The 19,885-nt window shown below is 41.8% G+C and overlaps 1 protein-coding gene across 4 annotated transcripts; it reads right to left on the bottom strand.

Moving 5' to 3' along the window:
- Positions 1–10,785: 10,785 nt before the first annotated feature.
- Positions 10,786–19,885, bottom strand: csrnp2 (cysteine and serine rich nuclear protein 2). Of its 4 annotated transcripts, none has more exons than XM_023956825.1 (6): positions 19,182–19,885; positions 17,836–17,881; positions 17,016–17,220; positions 16,663–16,925; positions 15,623–15,919; positions 10,786–13,583 (listed from the first exon to the last, which is right to left on the bottom strand). In XM_023956825.1, exons 1-6 carry the CDS (start codon positions 19,256–19,258, stop codon positions 12,696–12,698), a joined length of 1,776 nt encoding a protein of 591 aa, XP_023812593.1. In that variant the 5' UTR covers positions 19,259–19,885; the 3' UTR covers positions 10,786–12,695. The 4 variants fall into 4 exon arrangements, with proteins under 4 accessions (XP_023812593.1, XP_023812594.1, XP_023812595.1 ...); XM_023956826.1 differs by having other exon boundaries at positions 17,016–17,181; XM_023956827.1 differs by lacking the exon at positions 17,836–17,881 and having other exon boundaries at positions 19,182–19,883.

Genomic DNA, 19,885 nt, shown 5'->3' with positions numbered 1-19,885 from the left:
ACATTCTGTGCTCAAGACAGCAAAATTAATAGAGATTTAGTAAATTCCAGTGGACTGGAGCTGTTTTAGTCATGTAGAGTATGTAAGTCAGAAATGCCCCAAAAGCAGCAACATACAATTTATTTTTCATCAAACAGATCGAGCAGAATTAAACCTTTGATAAGGAGAATTTTCCTTAGTTTTAAATTCAATTAAACCAACCAATCTGGATATTTACACTTGTGTCATAAAAACTTCCAATCCCATGATTCCTGCTGAATTCCCACACATGCTACACTTCAGGAACTACTGAATGAAGATTCTGTGGTTTTGATTGGTTTTCTCAGTTGTGTTTGGGTTTTTTGTCATGTTTTGTTTTCCTTGATAGTCTCACCAGGTTCAGGTTGTTCTTCCACAGCTGTTTTAATGTAACTACCTGTAATTACCTGTAATTAATTGTAAGTAAGTATCTGGTGTTCGTTTCGGTCCGGTCATCTTTTCTGCTTTGCCACATTTTTGTTGCTCCCATAGTTTTGTCATGTTTACTTTTATTTATTTAATGTTTTAGTTTCTGCCAACAAACCAAGTCTCCTGCATATTTGGGTCCGACCCCACCAGCTCCTGAGACACTGAGAACTGAAGACAAAGCTAAGAGCTAGCTGCCTTTCAGTGCAGCAAAAATTCATTAGAAGTATTTTTTATTCACAGACAAAATTGACCTTAACTCAATAGTCTTTAAATATTACAAAAAGAATGTAAATGCATGCACTTTGCAAACATTTTATACGGCAACCAAATGGGCTGGCAAACTTTGAACCTCAATATAGGCATGCAAATGGAGATGCAAAGTGTGGTTTTGAAAAGGATTATCATTGTGCTACCAGTAGGTTCCAGCTATTTTCTGTTCAAGGATTAAACAGATGGCTGGTCCAGCCTTTAAGTTTCAATTCGTTCATTGTTCGCTCTAATTTTAGCATGTTCCCAGAGGTCTTTTTATTCTGATTATGCCATTTTTAGCTAAAATCTGCATCCCTTTTTAGAACATAGTTTCTGCAGAGCAGCAGGAGTTCAATTGCAATTCACCTCTGAGTTGTGAGCCAAACCGCTAGCGCAGAGAAAATCTGCCTCCCCCTTCTCATCTACCGTGACTGAGAGCTCACTGTTTACACTTTCTCCTGCTGGCTTACTGCCCCTCACACCCCCAACTGAATATTCCTGGTGCTACAAAAATGGCGAGCAATATTGGAGCTATCAGCCGAAAAGGTTTGAGTCCGATGCCAGCTCAGATGAGGAAAACAGGGACCTACATGGATCATTTTGTCTGTAAATTAATGGAGTGAACCCCACCTGGCATATTTTCTACATCACAAATACAATATTTTTCAAAACTGCATTTTGAAAAATACTCAGAAATGTAATTTTGTGCCTAATTTTCTTTATAGATGTCCTCCATAATGAGAAAATGGACCACAAAAACACGATAAAAACACCAAAACACAATTTTTATCAAAGTGGGTCTTTAAAAATGTGACATTTACAAAGTGGACAAATATTAGTAAGAACACAACATTTTTGGGGGTTGTGCACAATGGTGGCAGAACTAAACAATAAGGAAAACATGTTTTGATTCAAAAAGTCAGCTTCCCTTTCAAATGGAACATGCAGCTGACTTATCCTGTAAAACACTTCCTGTACAGGAAGCAGATTAACAGCAGAGCGGGGGGGGGGGTCTTTTCGTCACAGATATGAAGCACTCAACTCTCAGTGTGATATGAAACAGAGTCTTTACATGAGAGGGTTCGTAATGAGCTAAATGGATCCATTAAAACTACAGTAGTCAAAACATCTAAAAGTTCCAGACTTACAACCCAGATTTAGTTCTTTTGTTTCTGAGGCTTCAGGAAGAACTACTCTAATTGAATGTGTTAAAGGATCTTTGAGGTCACAACTTGAGCTTTTAGTTCTCAAGCAATGACCTGAAGAAGCAAGTGAGCCTGTGGGAAACAACTCCACAGGGTGAAGTGAGGCACATCACGACCTATTCATTAACTACTTTGCTGCTCTCCATTTCATGTCCCTACTTCAAAAATTTATGGCAGTTTGAGCTCCACATCTCTGTTCAGAAGTCGTAGTCTCGCTTCCCAGGAGTTCAACCCCAGGAAAAGGCGTTTTGGGTTTCTACTGTAGCATTTGATCATTTCCCAGGATGTCGACTGTCATGGGAGTCCAGTAAATCTGTGTCAAGATCACATCAGTGTCCTCTGATGTTTCTCGGGAATGCCCCATCAGTCTCAGTTATCGCTTGAAATGAATGAATATTCCTGCTGGTCGGACTTCCTTCTAGTTCTCTGTTTGGCTGTGATGACAAAAAGATAGAATCTGACAAAAAGCAGATGTCCAACAGAATGAACAGTTGTGGATAAATCCAAAGGATAAGCGGATCTGTTTAACATTTCATTGTAATATGACAAATAATAGAGACTTTTGATAGTCTGTTCCAATGGAACAGTGAAGCTGCGTTCACACTGCCTTGGGCAATGCGCGTTGAACCCTTGTGCTATCCTAGGCACTTTGACATTGGGAGTTGGGTCATCTAGACCCACTAGACATTGCGCTGAACCTTTATTCTTCAATGATTTGTGATCTTCACTGGTGTCCATGGATTACATGAAATCTTTCCACCTTTATCCACTTTTGTCATGGTAGGGAGAACACGTCAATGGTAATCTTAACCCCATAGGATAGCACAAGGGTTAAGCGGCCACTTCCAATGACAATTCAATTTGAACGCATCTAAATCTGTGTTTCAGGCTTCCACGTTCAAAACTGTCATCCACTCGTAGCTAAAAAACATTTCAAAGTCAGTTTTCAGGCTCTACGTATAAGACAAGAGGGCACGCGTTGAAATGATCATTATCATTATACTGTAATCTAATCAAAGAAAAGAAAACTATCTCACACAAAATTCTAACAATGTAAGTTACACAACAACACAACTATCGTGCAGGTAGACAAAACAGGAAAAAGAAGAACAGAACCAAAGGAACTCAAAAAGAAGATAAAGAAAGTAATGAATAAGCAAAAGGACAGAAGAGGAGAGGAAAGGTAAAGGGAAGGGCAGAAAATGGTCATTTTACGAATATTTCCTTTTTTATTGAGACCGCTCCATAGTGTTGTGTTTTGTTGCATCATTCGAGTATTTTGTTTCTTTTGTCTTCTTTAGTACAACCCAATGAATTTAAGAAAAGTCAGAAGATCCTTGTTTGTTCCTAAAAAGGGTTTATTCATGGATAGAGCAGCAGAGTCGGATTGCAGAGATGTTTAAAGCTAAATAAAAACAATCAAAACTGGAACCAAGTCAGTTCACCATCAAACAGCAAGGTAGTTTGTTACTCAAGCAGGGCAGCCCTCCTTAATGGCCAAAACACTAATTTTCACAGTTACAGTCATCTCCACCTTTCTAATTGTCGGCCCCCTATTAAACGAGCCCTTTCTCTGCCCTCAGTGTGGGGTTGTGTTCTGATACTGTTTATGACTATTAACTATTGATTTAGTTTAGTATTTTTACCTATCCCAATAAATGTGGCGAGTGTTTTGTGAAGACGTTTTGATAACATCTTCATGTTACCGCTTGTTTCTTCAACTATGACCATTTGATGGGGAAAAAAATGCTGCTTTCCCAGCGCAACATTGCACAAATGTCTCACACTGAGTTTTTATCAGAAAGCAGTCAGGAAAAATGTTGTAATATGGCTTAAATTTCAGCGAAAACAGCTTGACTGCAGTGGCAGAGGTTAGATATTTGCCACAGGCTGGGACTTTTACGTGATTCACTTAATGGTCCAAAAGGGAATGGGCCACACAGACAGGAAGTGACTCTACATCCTTTCCCAGATTTTTAAACGTCTTCCATAATACAAAGATAGATCTCCACAAATGTCCCAACTTTGTTGTCAGAATTCCAGATTTTTGACAGCTGAGTTTAATATCATTTTAAATAGAACGACCCATTCTTTCAGAGCAGATGAAGACACTTGAATGTAAAATTTGACCATTTAACAGACTGAGCAGTAATGAAGGTTTTTCTTGTCTGCCACAAAAATGTATGCAAACTTCATGAAATTCATCAGATAACGCGGTTAGGAACAAAGTGATGGGATCCGAAACAGGTTGAATTATTTGTCATTAACCACCTCTGAACGACCTGAACCGATTAAACCTGAAACTGATTAGGAAATTCTTTCTACACCACACCATGCCAGATTTCTTGCAACTTTGCTTGAGCCATTATCTTACCTGTTCCTGAGAGGCATTGCCAGGGTCACACTTCTTTGTGTGTCTTCTTCCCAGGAAGAGTAACAAGGGCTGCTCCTCTTCAACTTAGCTGTCTGGGAGGTAGGTCTCTGTTCCTCTTCATGCTCTATGTACCTGGAGTCAGTGAGGGGGGATCACTGACTGCTCCCCTTCATGCTCCTTCACCCTGGGGTCAGTGAGGTGAGTCAGTAGCTGTGGCTACATGTGGATTCGAAATGAACTGTGTACATGGGCCCAAAAAACCTTATTCGATTAAAAGAAACGTTTACATACAGCAAACTTTCGGTCGGAATAAATCATTTGGATGGAGATGAGCAGAACTCTCTAAAATACCAGAAACAACCGTAGAAGAAAGAAACATTGAGTTCTGTTGTAAACAAAGAAATCTGCAGTGTAGAGTGAGATGATCTTCTAAACGTGCTTTTATTATTGTTATTATTGTTATTAAGTGCTTGTTCGCTCATAATTTTTTTTAATCCGTGATTTTTTTCTTGGCGCAAGGGAGCTGGAAGAAGGGTTAGGGTTAGACTAATACGTGCTAACAACATCTAGCAGTGGATGCGGTTAAAATCCGTGCGGGCAATGATGCAATGTGCATCTTGGCTGCACGTAACTATGTGGGAATAACATCAGCGTTTATTTTGTCTGCAAGCGATTGGAAACATGAATTCACATAATTGTTTGCACGGTTTCTCAGGACTGTGCTGCATTTCTGCATTCAAAAGCCGCCCCTGTTAGCTCACACATGTCTTAAAGCCGCTCCTCTGCTTGGAGACACATTTCTCGCGGTAGACACGGTTCTTCTGAGTCCGGCAGATCGTTCATGCAGAGCAGCCCGACGAACTGCGGTCGGAAGACACACACTGTGACAAAGCACCCTCTCCTGCTTGCAAACACAAAGCTACGAGTCCAACTGCTCTGCTCAGAGACATGCTTCGCATAGGTGGAGCAGGTGACCGGCCCTGTTTGCGCTCCAAAGCCTTCTCTAGAACGCCACACCGTCCATGCATGACGTAAAACCAGTGCAGTAGTGACCCACAACTGCTTATGCACCACGATCTGATCATCAATCGGCATAATCCACATATCTCGATCGGAAAGAAATTTTGATCCAAATGAGTCTGATCGGGCCAAAGTATTCCAAACGGCGTGTTTACGTGACGCATTTTTATTCTGATTAGGTGTTTATTCCGATTACTTTTGTCCATGTAAACGCAGCTACTGACAGCTCCCCTTCATGCTCCCTGTCCCTGGGGTCAGTTAGGTGAGTCACTGACTGCTCTCCTTCATGCTTTGCGAGTGAACTAATGTTTAGGCTTCCACTTTACGGACACCAAACCATGTTGCAAGGTCTTCAATTGTAGGTTTTTTTTAATTACATTACATAAAAAAAGGTTTTTCTAGTTCATAATAATAATTGCTACTAACAAACCTGTCTCTGCATACCAGTAGGCAGCACTGGTTGCAGCATGTTTCGTCCAGCTGTGTGTCCGCAGCTGTTTTTCTGGTTCTGTCCGGCACTGCTTTCTCTTTTCTTCTTCCAGCTGTACCATCTCAGAGCAGGAGGATATAATAGAAATCCTCTGCTTTTGGCTTTGGTGTGCCGTTGCAATTTCAAACCCATTCCAGAGCTGAGTCAAAGCCGCAGCTGCACATCACAGAGGAATTAAACGCAACATTTTACTCATGTCAGAACAAAAGGCTAATGATGGGCTGCATGTCAAACATGGTGTAACTGAAGAGGATGCACGTATGTAACTCTAAAAAACAGTCTTGTGTTTCCGTAACAGTGTTTCCTTTTCTGATCCAGAAAGTTTCACAATGTTGAACTCCAAAAAATATGTATTAAATTAAAGTATTGTTGCTAAAAACAGAACTTTAGATGCTGAAGTTCCTGTGGTTTCTTGTTAGTTTTTATCAATCAAGATGAAAGTTGTGTCAGATTTGACAGTTCAGTTAAAAATTGGGCAAAATTTCAAAGACTCAGTGTAGATTTTCATTTCAGTCTTTCTGTTTTACATGGCTAAGCATTTTATTGATACAAAGAACAATGTTCTGCAGTCAGAAATTACATTGAAAGTGAATGGGGGCTGCATGGTGCCTCGCAGTAAGGAAGCCTCGGTTCAAATCCCAGTTGGGATCTTTCTGTGTGGAGATTGCTTGTTCTCCCAGTGCATGCGTTGGTTTTCTCCACAGTCCAACAACATGTTTTCTTAGGTTAATTGGCGTCTCTAATAGATGTGCATGTGAGTGTGTGGCCCAGCAACAGACTGGCGATCTGTTCGGGGTGTACCCTGCTTTGCTCAACAGTAGCTGGGTTGGCTCAGGCAACTCTGCACGAGGCCACATCAGTCTCATGATTCTGAAAAGCACACAAAGAGGGATCTGGCCTCGTAGCCCTGTGACCCCGAAAGGAATTCAGCAAGTTCTGAAGAAGGATGGAAAGAAAATGAACAGTGCAAAAGAGGCACAGGTGTCACGCACCAAGCTGTTTTAAATGGGATGAATCCATTTAACACTGACTACAGGATTTTAATGTTTCACCACATAAACTATACAATCTTGTCTGTAAATGATTGGGTTATGTTATTATTTATGATACTCGTGCAGTAGTTACAGTTTTGTAAATTCACAGGGTTTGGATGTTTGAATGTTTCCATGTTTCTGTCAATATCATTCAAATCTGTGGCAGCCGATGTTCTGTTGGGAAACTTTACCAAAAGTTTTTTTTTTCTTTTTCAGTATTTTATTTTAAAACTCATAGTTCTTCTACCCTTCTTATCAGTGGGCAGTATCAACAAACAAGGGTCGCTCTCTGTTGTTACAAAATCAACTAAATCCATCCACAAACAGCTCCAAAACAACAAAAGATTAAAAGGAAGGTTTGTGGTTTTAGAGAAAAATAATTGAGCTTTTTTTTTTTTTAAGAGGGCATTTGTTTCCCCAAAAATGAAGAGCAAACACTTCAGCTTCTGAATGCTGGTAAGTCTAGAAAAGGTTTTTTCAATTAGATTTAGCTGTCAAAGTAACCCAGGTGTAAACTTTATGTCTTCTGTAGGCATCATGTATGCCTTCGTTGATTCATTTTTCTTAGATGATTGAAAAACAAACAGGGTAATATTTTGTAATAATGGTCCAATTATTAACATTAGTTAACGCATAATTAAGCATTAATTAAAGTGTTAACAGACACTTTAAGTGTATTTTTGAATGTATTAGTTAACAGTTAATTCATGTTTACTCATCCTTAATACAAAAAAAAAGAATATTGATGAAAGATTCCCTATGCAACTGCTTAGTGTTCTGTCTGCATCAACAACATGTTAGTTAATATATATGTAAAGCCTTAATAACGCCTAAAGTATTCATTTTCAATGGTTGTTTGTTTGGAGTTAGGCAGCAAAACGTAAGCAGTTCACTTTCTGTGTTGATTTTTTTTATCAGTTTCTTTATCCGAGTTATTTCAAACCCCTCCCCTGAGACTGAAGTGAATTTTGAGCCAAAGATCTGGGTTTCCCTCAGTTGAGCTAGGATGTGAACAGAATTTCCGACCAGAGAAAACACCACCAGTCAGGTTTTTTTGTTTTTTGTTTTAACAGTGAAGAGAGACCAGCTTTCAGTGAAGGTCTGATGATGCCATTGTGCTGGCGTCACAGACGAGGAGGGGAAAAGCATTATTTCCAGGCGCTGCTATGGAGCTTTCAGCTTTGGAGAGTGAAGTGAGGGGGTGAGGCAACTTTCCATTCACATACGTCACTGAGCAACCCGTTACTCGCAATAGCCCTGCAAAGATGCTGTCAGGAAGAAAAACTTTCTTTAGAAGACTTCTATTTGTCTTCCCTTTCTTCTTTTTCATTTTATAAATAAAATGTTTCTTCAGACTTTATCAATCACCAGCCTGGAACTACCAAGTATCCTTCTGGCTATTGGAGAAGTAAAACATAAGGGGAAGAAAAATAAACAAATAAAAGATGGTGATGCATAATTCTGAACCGTTGTTGTTCCACAGGTACCAGAGCTCATCTGTTTCTGTTTTTGACCTTTTCTTTCAGCTGAACATGGCAAAAATGTGAAAAACAAACTACATTTTTAAAAACCTGTTTGTTTTCATCCCAGAAATAATTACCGTACTAATGGATGTGCTGCACGCTGGTTTTAATTAAAAAACCATCATGAGAGGCGTATAAACGTTTCTTTTGTTCTTCTGTCAGTTAGAGCACCTTTGAATTTGAAGTTGGTTTTAAGGGGTTTCTTGCCTCTTAACTTTTTTTACTTTCTTGCAATAATTAATGACACGTAGTCAAGAACTGACAAAATAAAAGCTCATGAGTCATTCCTTCAGGAAATTGGCCTCAGATGACCCGTATCATTTCAATGTTCAGGTGTAGGGTAATGTCTTACGCAAAAATTAGTGTTGATACATTAAATGAGCGGCAAAACTATAGTAAAATCTGACATTACAGTGCTTTATCATTTGAAAAGTGTAGATGAATTTTTATGTTTTTAAAAGGGAGTTCCAAAGTCTCTAATGTAAAGTAGATATGTGTTGGACATGTTTACTTGTTTTTTTATACTAAAATCAATCAGATGTCTGTTAGACTTGATGGTGGAAACTGGATCCATAGGATGTACAGTACAGTAAACTGTCTTAATGCCTTTGAACAATGGCGCTGAAGAGAGAAGCTCTCATACTGCCATCTAGAGGTCATTGAGCATATTGCATAACTTGTCTTATGTGAACATTGACATGTGCATATAGTGGAGGAAAAAATTCTGATTACTGAATAATGTTTTTCCACTTATTTTCATTTTGTACATTTAAACAAATCCATTCACTGAAAGTTGTTGGAAATTTTTAAAGAATTATTAGTGAAACTGTTTTTACTTTTTGCAGGGACTGCACTGTAATGAACATTTTTTAATAAAACTACATAAATGTTGAAGATAACCTAAGGGGTATTATTAAAATCAACATTGCTGAAGAACATAAATAATAGACATAAACTTACTATGGAGAAGAGTGTGTTTCGATCTGGAAACAGCAGAATGATGATTCAACACCGTTTAGTACATTCAACTTGATGTAATGATTGTGGATCGGATTAATTTATATCTATTAATAAAATAAGTTTTTTTCTTAATGAAATTGTGTTTGTTTTGGAAGGCTTTTAGTAGCTAAATGTCAAACTCTGTAATCTTTAAGGATTTTTTTGTTCATAAATCTGATTTTTCCTGACATTTTCATCACATTGATTCCTGTTGTCGATATCTTTCCTGCTAGTTTTTTATGATTCAGAAGTCAGAAAAGTTTTTTTTTCCCAATATCCCTGAGGCTGTCAATTGACTAGGATTCTTGTTTCCCTGGTGACACGAGTTACGTGGGCTGACAGCATTTTTACATTTTCTTCAAATGTTTTTCCTTTGCTCTCAGCAGGTCACACTTTGGTAGAACTGCTGCAATGCACCTTTGAGGTTTTATTGCAGCTGAAAGCACAATTTCTGTCCCAAATTAGAAGAATGTGCATTACAATATTATTCTATTGTAATTTTGGCAAGCAGGTTATAAGTTCAACATGGAGACTACAAAATAAGATACTTGAAAGGCAAAATGGAAAATTATAATTTGATGATTTTGAAATAAACCTTTACTTTTAGTCCCTATGTGTACATTAGAGCAAATGCTGCTCTGTAGATTTGCCGTGCCCACATTTATCTTATCCATCCATCTTCTTAACCCACTATGTCCCTTTTGGGGTCACAGGGTCATCAGAGCCTGTCCTGCCTACTGTTGGGCAAAGGAGGGGTATGCCCTCAACAGGTCGCCAGTCTATTGCAGGACACACAATCACTCATGCTCACCTAGGGACAATCTAGAGACACCAGTTAAGTTATGAAGCATGTTTTTGGACTGTGGGAGGAAGTGCTTGGAGAAAACCCACGCATGCAAGGGGAGAACGTAAACTGTACACAGAAAGATCTCAGCTGGGACTCAAACCAGGGTCTTCTCGCTGTCAGGCATGAGTGCTAACCACTGTTCCACCATGCAGCCCACATTTATTTCGTCTCTGTGTTATATCAGCTTGGTTAGCATCAAAAATATAGTTGCAACCAGAAAATTGTGCATGAGAAAAAGGTTCCGGAATTTAATTGCATACAAAAATCTGTGCTCCATCACCATCTCTTCCTGCTGTGTAAGGTCACAGGTGTTGCTGGAGCCTATCCCAACTGATTTAGGGCAAAGTAGGGGTACACCCTGGACAATGTGGGAGTCCTTTGAAGGGCCACACATTGGTTTAAAAGAATCAATTAACCTATGAAGCATGAAAACCCACTCTTGCATGAGGAGAACATACAAACTCCACACAGAAAGGACCCAGCTGGGATTCAAACTTGGACCTTTATGCTTTTAGGCAACAGTGTTAACCACTCCTCCACAGTGTACATGTAAGCTATCCAAAACATTAAGAAATCATAAACAACACAAAATCAACCTTTTTCTTTTTTCAAAGTGAACTTTATTCTCTTTTGTTTTTTTGTTTTAGTTTTGTATAAAAACCCTTTTGGCCACTTTAGGCAACAGTTATTATGAGAGTAGATCTCAGCTTTTAAATGAAGTTTTCTGAAACTGAAGTCTCTCGCACACCCGCTTTCACACGTAGAAACACACACAGTCACAGAGTACTGCTGCAAATGAGGCGCAGTGGTCCCAAACCTAAATCTATTAGTAGAAAGCCAAAGACAGAAGCATCACAACAGCGTGTCACCATCGTCACTTCAAAGATGGTACTATATCAAGTCAAGTCACGCAAACAAAAAAGGGCTATAATAAATCTGCAGCTTCACCACAACGACCAGAGGCTGCAATTTTTTAAACATTTTTTTTAAAACGTTTTTTTTAAAGTTTGATGGAGGATAGGAGCATCACATAGTTAGGTTTGAAACCAGGATTATATTAAGACAATAAAAAAGGCAAACAAATACATCAGACAGCTTATACACAGAAGTGCATCCTGTGTCGGGCGAGCCGTTGCCGTGGGCGACAGCAGGAACCTCAGGCAACAAAACATAGGACTGACTTGGTGTAAGAAGTGTCGGCTTGCTTATGCAGATCAGTATTACTCAGACGTAGCTCAAAAAGACGCTTAAACAAAAAAAAAGTTACACGCTAGCATTTACAGTCAGTCACGAAAAAAGAGCTCAGTCTCTAATCACATATTGCGTTGAACCCCCCTCCCTCCAGAAGGGGGCTCTGGGGTCATTCTAGTTTCATTATGTCACGGTGGCAGGGAGAAGATCTCCGACATCAGCACCTTCCAGGTTTTAAAGCCCCAAATCTAAAACAGCGAATACACACACACGCAGGCACACACTCCTTCCTTTCCCCTCTACTGTTCACACACACACACACATAAGAGCACAGACACATATATGCCACACACAACAGTTGCACAAAACCAAAAGTGGCGTCACATTTGTGTTTCCTAGAGTAAAGAGATGCAGTTTGGATTCTTCTTCCCGTTATTGTCTTCATCTTGACATTTGGCTTGATTCAGAATCAGCTCTCGGAGACGCAAACATCCCAGTTAACGTGGTTTTTCAGCACATGGCGTTACAACAAACCAAAAAAAAAAAAAAAAAAACATCTCCTTCAACAGCAACTAATCCACAATAGACATAATAACCAAAGATTTCATCTGGATTTCAACTATAAGTAACATTTTTTCGTCTTTTTTTTTTTCTTTATTTCTTGACAAATAGACTGCACTCGTACAAGCAGTCCACGTGAGCCGGAGCGCCGGCTAAGGCCGGTGCTGATCCGGCGCCACAACGTTGTCTGTCCTCAATGTGCATACAGGTCAGAAAAGCAGCTCTCTTGCACATTGCAAATGCATATACAGTACACAAAGACAAGTAATTCCAGGATTATTAGGTCTATATTTAGCAGAGGATACTAATCAGAGGCCTTCATTTTGGCTCGGCACGGCGTGCTGTTAACGGACAGTGAGGCGGCAGGAATCTCAGCACGCCAAAAAACTATTTGTGTTTAGTGTCGATATCTTTATTCACCGCCCAGGGAAAGGCTTATGTCCGCACTGTGTTGGAAAAGAACAAACATGCTGCACTCCTTCATACATTTTTTTTCCATTAAGGCCCCATAATAACCTCTCATACACCAATGCTGCCTTTAAAAAACGCATTTTTTTTCCTTTTTTGGGGAGTGATCTGTCTGCATGTGCTTTCAGCATCTCTCCTCTGTTGGATCGTAACAACGCTTCGTTCTGCACATATTTCAGCGACTACACTTGAACATGTGGCGATGAAAGCAGTAATACGTGTGGAATAATGAAACTTTCTCTTCTAAGATGAAGCGGTTGTGCAAAATATCTACGGAGAAGTTGATGCTAAACTTCTGGAGGCAGTGGGTCAGCTTCTCTCTCCGAGCAGGGCTCTTGCAGCTCTTTCTGGACGTTCTGCTCAGGCGTGCGGGCCGCTGCACGCTCCTCTGAGTGGAAAACCACGCTGGTCAAAGATTCCTCTCCTCTGCTGGAGCTGATTCCTTCTCCCTTGAACTCTTCTTCTAGTTTTCTCTCTGCAAACACCGCCTCCTGCTCCTCTTCCTCCGGTTTGGGCAGCGTCTCAAAGGCTCCGGGCTCAATGGGACTGAGCTGATAGTAGAGCAGAGGGGTGGAGTCTTTGAGGAGGTCAGAGGGACTCTCCTCTTGGTTATCAGAGATGCACAGCACAGTGGCCCCTGTGGGGAAGGGCCCCTGCAGGAGGACCTGATCTACACCTGGCACATCTCCCTGCTTGGTTAGCTCCTCCCTTAATGCACTGGGGAGGAGGCACAGGCGCTGCTGCGCGGGAGCACTCAGCTCCCGCTGCACTGCCTGCCCTTCTGCCTCCTCCCTCTCCCTCCTCTCCTGCTCCACAGCACTCTGCAGGTGCAGCACGGCCGTCTCGTTCTCTCGCTCCAGTATATCCTGCGCCGCCATGAAATCGTGGACCTCCTCCACCGCCTGCACTTCGCTTTCCTCCAGCTCTGAGTCTAGCCCAGTGCTGGTGGACAGAGTCGGGGACGTGGGGCAAGTGGAGGAGGGGGAGGAGGTGGGGTCTGACTCGGCATACTGCTCCCCGGCCTCGCTTATGAGCAACCGCCGTTTCTCCAAATCCAGCTTCATGATGGTGTGCAGGTAGTGAGTTCTGACGCGCAGGGGGTTGAATTCGACGCGGCCCGCCATGTTCCCGCAGCCGTCCCTCGAGCATCCGCACGGGAATGACATCCGATCCACCTGGGCGGTAAAAAGCAAGAGGTCATTTAAGTTTCACTCCTTTTGTTTATCGCAACAAAGGTCGATACCCTCCAAGACATCCGATGCCCCAAATGCTAGCCCCAACTAAAAAATGATCTGACATACATCTGAGCAAAAAAAAGTTCCTATCAGATGTTTGGGGTTTATAACCACTGACTGTACATGAGAACTGGACTGAGTGAATGTTACATCACCCATAGTAAATGGCTAATTCTGGCTCCCATAGAATTCCATTTAGTACAGACGTCGCAAAGTTAGAACCAGAAATGGTTCATAAGCTGTGATTGGTCTGAGTCAGCATTTCTATGGCAACCCCTCTTGAGCTTGTTGGAAGGCCACACCCCCACCACTTAGTGGCCTTAGGAGAATCTGTCAATTAAATGTTTGGAATGTTCGACACGGAATCTACTTTTACTAAGGCATCTGATTGGTCAGTTTATAGGTTGAAGAACTTGCACAAAAATATTATTGATAAAAATGTAGGATTATCAAGACAAAAAGGTTATTCTGACAAATAGAATAAGTGAGTAATAACTGGGATTTTGTTTTGGCTTTGTATTTTTTTGGGGGGTGAGGGTGGGGGGCACTCAGACCAGTATAGTCAGTGATTGTAACAAAACAAACATGGTTCATGTCAGCATGCTGTGTAATTTACTGTCATTTAATGTCATCAAGTTGAATTCACTTTAACCAAATGTTATTACAAATGAAGTAGAATAAAAAATACTATAACAAAGTTAGATGGACATTTTCTCATTTTCTTTAATCATAAACAACTTCTGAATGATTCACCGTCAACTTGCACACAAACGTGAGAACATAAACTTCTGCAAACATGATTCACTCCTTTCATGGTGTCATGGTTTGAGTTTGTTGTGTCTTGTTTTTCGTTTTAGTTCTTGTTCTGTCTTGTTTTGTTTCTGTTTCCTGTTTTATTTTGAAAGGTTTCCTGTCTTGTCTTGTTTCTTGAGTTTTCCTTCCTTTGGTCCCCATCTGTCCTGATCGTTTTCACCTGTGTCTTGTCTGCCCTGTCTGTATTTAAGTCTTGTCTCTGCCTTCCTCCTGTGCTGGTCCATTAGCTCTGTTATGGTGTTCATGTCATCCTGGCCTGTCTAGTCCATGTTCCTGTTTCTTGCCTCGTCCATGTTTCATGCCACGCCAAGTAAGTTTTTGTTTTTGTTCTGTGAACCTGCTCTGCAGCGCCTTTTGTTTATTTTTGCGTATTAAAACCACTAGTCCCTGATCCTCGTGCCTCCGCCTCTGCATCTGGGTCCTACCGGCTCTCGAGCCACCCGTGCATCGTGACACATGGACCCAAAGAGTTCAGTGACTGAAACTGAAGTCATCTTTGATTTGATCCATTTCTGAATTGGATATTTGAGTCCCACTCCAATGAAAATGATGTTTTTAACATATTCTTGTGACATTTTTCTGATGATGGAGGACATGTATAAAGAAAATTCAGCCTAAAATTGCATTTCAGAGTATTTCTTTATTCAAATTGTTGTGAACGAAAAGCAGCCGAAAAATGCTGAATGAAAACGATCGTATTTGTTAGATATAGAATTCGTTGGGTGGGCCACAAACTTCCTGCTCCGCTCCATTCTTATGCATCCACTTGCAGACAAATACATCCATGTACGTCTTTGTTTTCCTCGTCTGAGCTGGAATCTGGTAAAAAACTGTAGAGCTGGATGGCTCCAACATTTCTTGCAATTTTTGTTGCAGCAATAACATTAGGTCGGGGTTGTGAGGGTCTTTAAGTTAGCGGGAGAGAGTATGTAAGCCGATGGGTGACAAAGTCTGACCCACAACTCAGAACCGAATTTCTAATGAACTTCTGCCGCTCTGCAGAAACTATCTTTTAGAAATCAACACAGTTTTTTTTTTATTTTGGCAAAAAATGGGATATTCATGATTAAAAGACCACTGGAAACGCTTGTACAATAGATCAGGAGATGACTGAAGTGAGAATTTCATTTAGTTTTTGCATTTTGTACCCAATTGTCTGGTCCTACCTGGCACTTGATCCCCGCCTGGCTGCAGCCGCAGTGCCGGGGGTCACAGTACAAACGGCAGTCGCAGCCGCACTCCTCCCTGGAGAGGCGGATGGCTCTGAGCTCGGCCTTCTCCCGCGCGTCAATGCGGGCGATCCCGGAGGCCCGCAGCAGAGCCCGGCGCCGCTTTGTGGGCAACGGCTGCAGGAAAAAGCAGTCGTCCACCTCCACAGCTTCCACATCGAGGTCCTCGTCTGACACATCGTCCAGAGTTAGAAGATCAGCCTGAGCGCACTCTACTGTTCCGTTTCTCGTCAGCTGTGGGCGACGGGAGCTTTCGTTAAGGCAACCGTGCGTTTCAAAATGACGATTAAAAATATAATTGAAACAATTAACATTTATAAACCTTCAAAGCTTTCTAAAGTAATCAAAACATGGGAGAGCACTCGGTCTAGTAGCTCCCAGCTTTTATGTCTGACCCCTTCTAGAGGCCACCTGATAAATGGGACGAGCTATATCATGATTGATGGGGGTCTGTTATTTGCTTTATGTGTGGGTTGAATTTCTGGAAGGTTCCGACATTCACCTCATGAATCTAATGTGACTTTGCATACATTAAAAGTAAGAAATGAGTCGTGGGTAGAAAAAGCTTGTAGAATATACCAAAAAGGGTCGATTCAGATTTGTCAAAGCTGTGAACCTGCAGACAGATGCAAAATCCCATTGAAATTGCATCCAATCCTGCGGCCGTGGTGCAGCGGTAGGGCAGTCGACCCATGATCGTAAGATTGCAGGTTCGATTCCCGCCCATGAGTCGAAGTGTCCTTGGGCAAGACACTGAACCCCACCTTGCCTCTGGTGGTAGGCGGGCGCCTGTGTTTGGCAGTGCAGCAGGCACCAGTGTGTGAATGTGTGAGTGAATGTGTTTGTGACTGGGTGAATGGGTCTGTGACTGTAAAAGCGCTTTGTCCTTGTAGGTAGAAAAAGCGCTGTACAAGTATACGCCATTTACCATTTGCCCGTGGTGAGTACTGCATCCTGTAGAAGGAAAAAAGCTGTACCTTCATCTTGCGGGCGTTGAGCTTCTCCTGGCGCATGTGCTGCCTCAAAGTGTGCCGGTGGCTGCTTTCCTGCTCCCGTGCAAACTCGCCCAGGGTGTAGTGCCTGATGGAGCAGTGGTGTCGGGCCATGCCCAGAGAACTCCCGCCTTGACTGGGCACGCTGGTGAAGCCCTGACGTCGGGGAAAGTAATAAACGGTGACCAAATCGAAGCGGACCCGCTTCCCTCCGAGCGACGGCTTCTTCTGCCTCAGGATGGAGGTGGCTGAGGACGGCAGAAAAACATAGCGGGGAAGCGGGTGAGTAATGGCAAAGTTGTGAAAAGAAGTTGTGCTATGGCTTTTGCGGTCCTCACGGGTGAAGGTGGTGCTGGAGGGGGCGTTGAGGCTGTCGCAGCTATCAGCGCTTTCGCTGCTGGAGATGTCATCGTCTGAGTCTTTAGGTGTGGAGCACGGAGAGATGTTGTCCACCTCTTCGTATCGTCGTTTAAGGCTTAGGGACGAAACTGCCTCCATGGAAACCTGGTGTCTCAGGGTGACAAAGCAGCAGCACAGGTCGAGCTACAACAAAAACACACAATCTGCTCTAGTAAACACTTAAAAACAGGGTGCAAAAAATCCTTTTTGGGTAACTAGGTCATCCAAGACCACAATCATCAGTGCGGTCAGGTCATCTGTATCCCACCTCCATCTTTTTAACCTCTCATCTATGAAAAAAAATGTTTTTCTTTATGAATTATCAAATCCTTGAAATGTAACTATGGCAACTAGGGAAGCCTGGTTTATGAAAACAGCCTGCCAGAAAATGACTTCTATGCTATAAGCCCTCAAAAAAACCAACAAAAGGTTGCTAATAGCAGAATCCATCCAATCTTTAGATCAATCAAAGTCAAGGATTTAGGTCTCACAGACAAGAATTGTAAACAATAATAACATTACTTAAAATTACACCCCATTAACGCCATACTTAAAAAATGCAGCTTCTTTTTCACCAAGCAAGAAGTACAAAGAAAGATGATTAAAGATTTGTGTAAACAACAATTTGATTCATATCATAATCAGTGGTTGACGGAAATATTCACAGTCGTTTTTTTAAAGGATCCGATTCAATGACCTAAAATGGATCCAGGACATCTTAAGACAAAACTTCAATCAGAGTGACTCAGAGAAAAATACCTGGTACTGAACAGTGCTGGTGTCGTTTTCCAGCTTCCTTGTAATTCTTGTAAGATAATCAAGTGTGAATTAAATATGTGTACAAACACACAAGTAAACAAGAATTCATGTCAAATCCACTGCCGTTTTTCCACATCAAAAAACAAAAACAGAACATTGTTAGAACATTCTACCACACTGCATGGTCACGTGTCTTTGTGAAGTTCAAAGTGTTTCCACAAATTGGGCTGAAATGATGGATTGATCTTTATTTTTATTTTATTTTTTGCTCTCATCACATGTCTGCTGTGATGAATATCTGGGGGGTGGTTGGGCTGTCATATCCCTCCAAGCCCCAACAATGCAAACAAAACCATGCTACCATCAAATCATTTCACCTATCAATGTATCTATCACTAGTTTGTGCCCTGTTTAGACTGCATTTATCTTTTTCTTGCTTATCATTTTTTTTACTGTACAGTCTTTCTTATTATGTAAAGGCATTTATTGAAAAGAGCTGCTGGAAATAATTTCGTTGTGCACTGCATAATGACATCAAAAGATTCTGATTCTTTCTTTCTATGTCTGTCTGTCCTTATGTGTCTTTGTCGTTTATTTATGGGGTTTCAGTTTGTTTTGAGGGTTTTTGTCATTTTTATTTCTACAGGACATCACATTTGGGGGGGGGGGCAATCACTGCATTTAGAGGGACAACCCCCCCCCCCCCCCCCCCCATGCCCATCCCTTTATATCCAGCCTTGCTGTGATGGCACTTGGTTGTCTTGACGTTATAATAAAATAAACTTACCAAATGCTATTATCCCATATTGATCATAATCGATTTATATCATTTGGATTTTTTTAAGGACATGGGTCGATTCGATTAACAACTTGCCTCAGACAGATTGATCCGGTTGGATCGTAGGAACAGAAATCGATTCATCCTTACAACCCCATGGATAAGCAAGGAGGTTGTATTATTTCCCATTTACTGGAGAACCCCTGCAGCTGGGAGCTGTAGCTGTGTGAGGTTGTGATGTTGCAGTAGATGGCTGCTGTGTGACCGGATGTAACCGGGACTGCATTGTTGCAAGGCTGCAACTCCACAGAGGTGCATTTTCCATTGTGAGAAGCAGGCTGATCCTTTCAGACTGACAGGGTACAATCTGGACCAGGTTTTGTAATTGCGGGCAGTGGGGCAGGTGATGTTTTACCTCCGCACACACCGTGCGCAGTGGGGGACTGCTTGGATTTCATGCGTAATAAGCCCATGGATGGAGCGGTCTTGCCCATTCAAACCCAGCTCTCCCCATTTTGCCTCTCCGTCTCATCCACACACACAAAGCACTCGCAGTGAACCCGCTTACCTCGAGCAGAAACGGGGGGCAACCCTTGATCCAGCCGACTCGGGGGGTCGTTTTTCCTCCCAGTACCAACTGCGCATCAATCTTTCAACGCCCTTTCAGAAGCTTATTGTACCCCGAAAAGCGAGATCCCTGAGCCGCGTCTGTATCCGGACTGCAGCCGCGGAGCATTGGTGACCCACTGATTATTGCTTGATTGTCGCTTTGCAACGTCTCACTGGATCAGGCTACTTCTTGGTTTCATTGTTTTACACAAAGAAAGATGAGGAAAATCTACAGCAGGCGAACACAAGGGCGGATTTTATTTAAATATTGCATACCTCTCCGTTTAAATGACCGAACACGGAAAGATAGGGGCGTCATCTGATCTGGTTTGCTGCGGTTCAACTCCGAACATTTTTGGCACAATTATTTGGTTGAATGTCGTCAATCTTTCCGATGTTCGCCTTTTTTTAAGTGGTTGTAATGGAGAAATCCGCTGACATTTGTGTTCGTCTGACCTTTTTTTTTTCCTCACCGGGGCGGATTCGGTCGGCAGGGATCACTTCGACGTCTTCTCGCTATGAGGTCGTGGGTTGCTCTTTTTCGTGAGGTCTTAAATAGTTGCAAAATGTCAAACGAGAAGACGCTTTTCTCCCCCGGCTCGCCCCGGCCCCGATTGTTACAACGTAACAATGGAGGAAGAAATTCCTCTCTGGTGCAGTATA

This window comes from Oryzias latipes, chromosome 7 (genome assembly GCF_002234675.1).
Source record: "Oryzias latipes chromosome 7, ASM223467v1".
Classification (NCBI taxonomy): Eukaryota; Metazoa; Chordata; class Actinopteri; order Beloniformes; family Adrianichthyidae; genus Oryzias; species Oryzias latipes.
The sequence above is the reverse complement of the archived record's forward strand: the minus strand, read 5'-3'. Positions and strand labels throughout refer to the sequence as shown.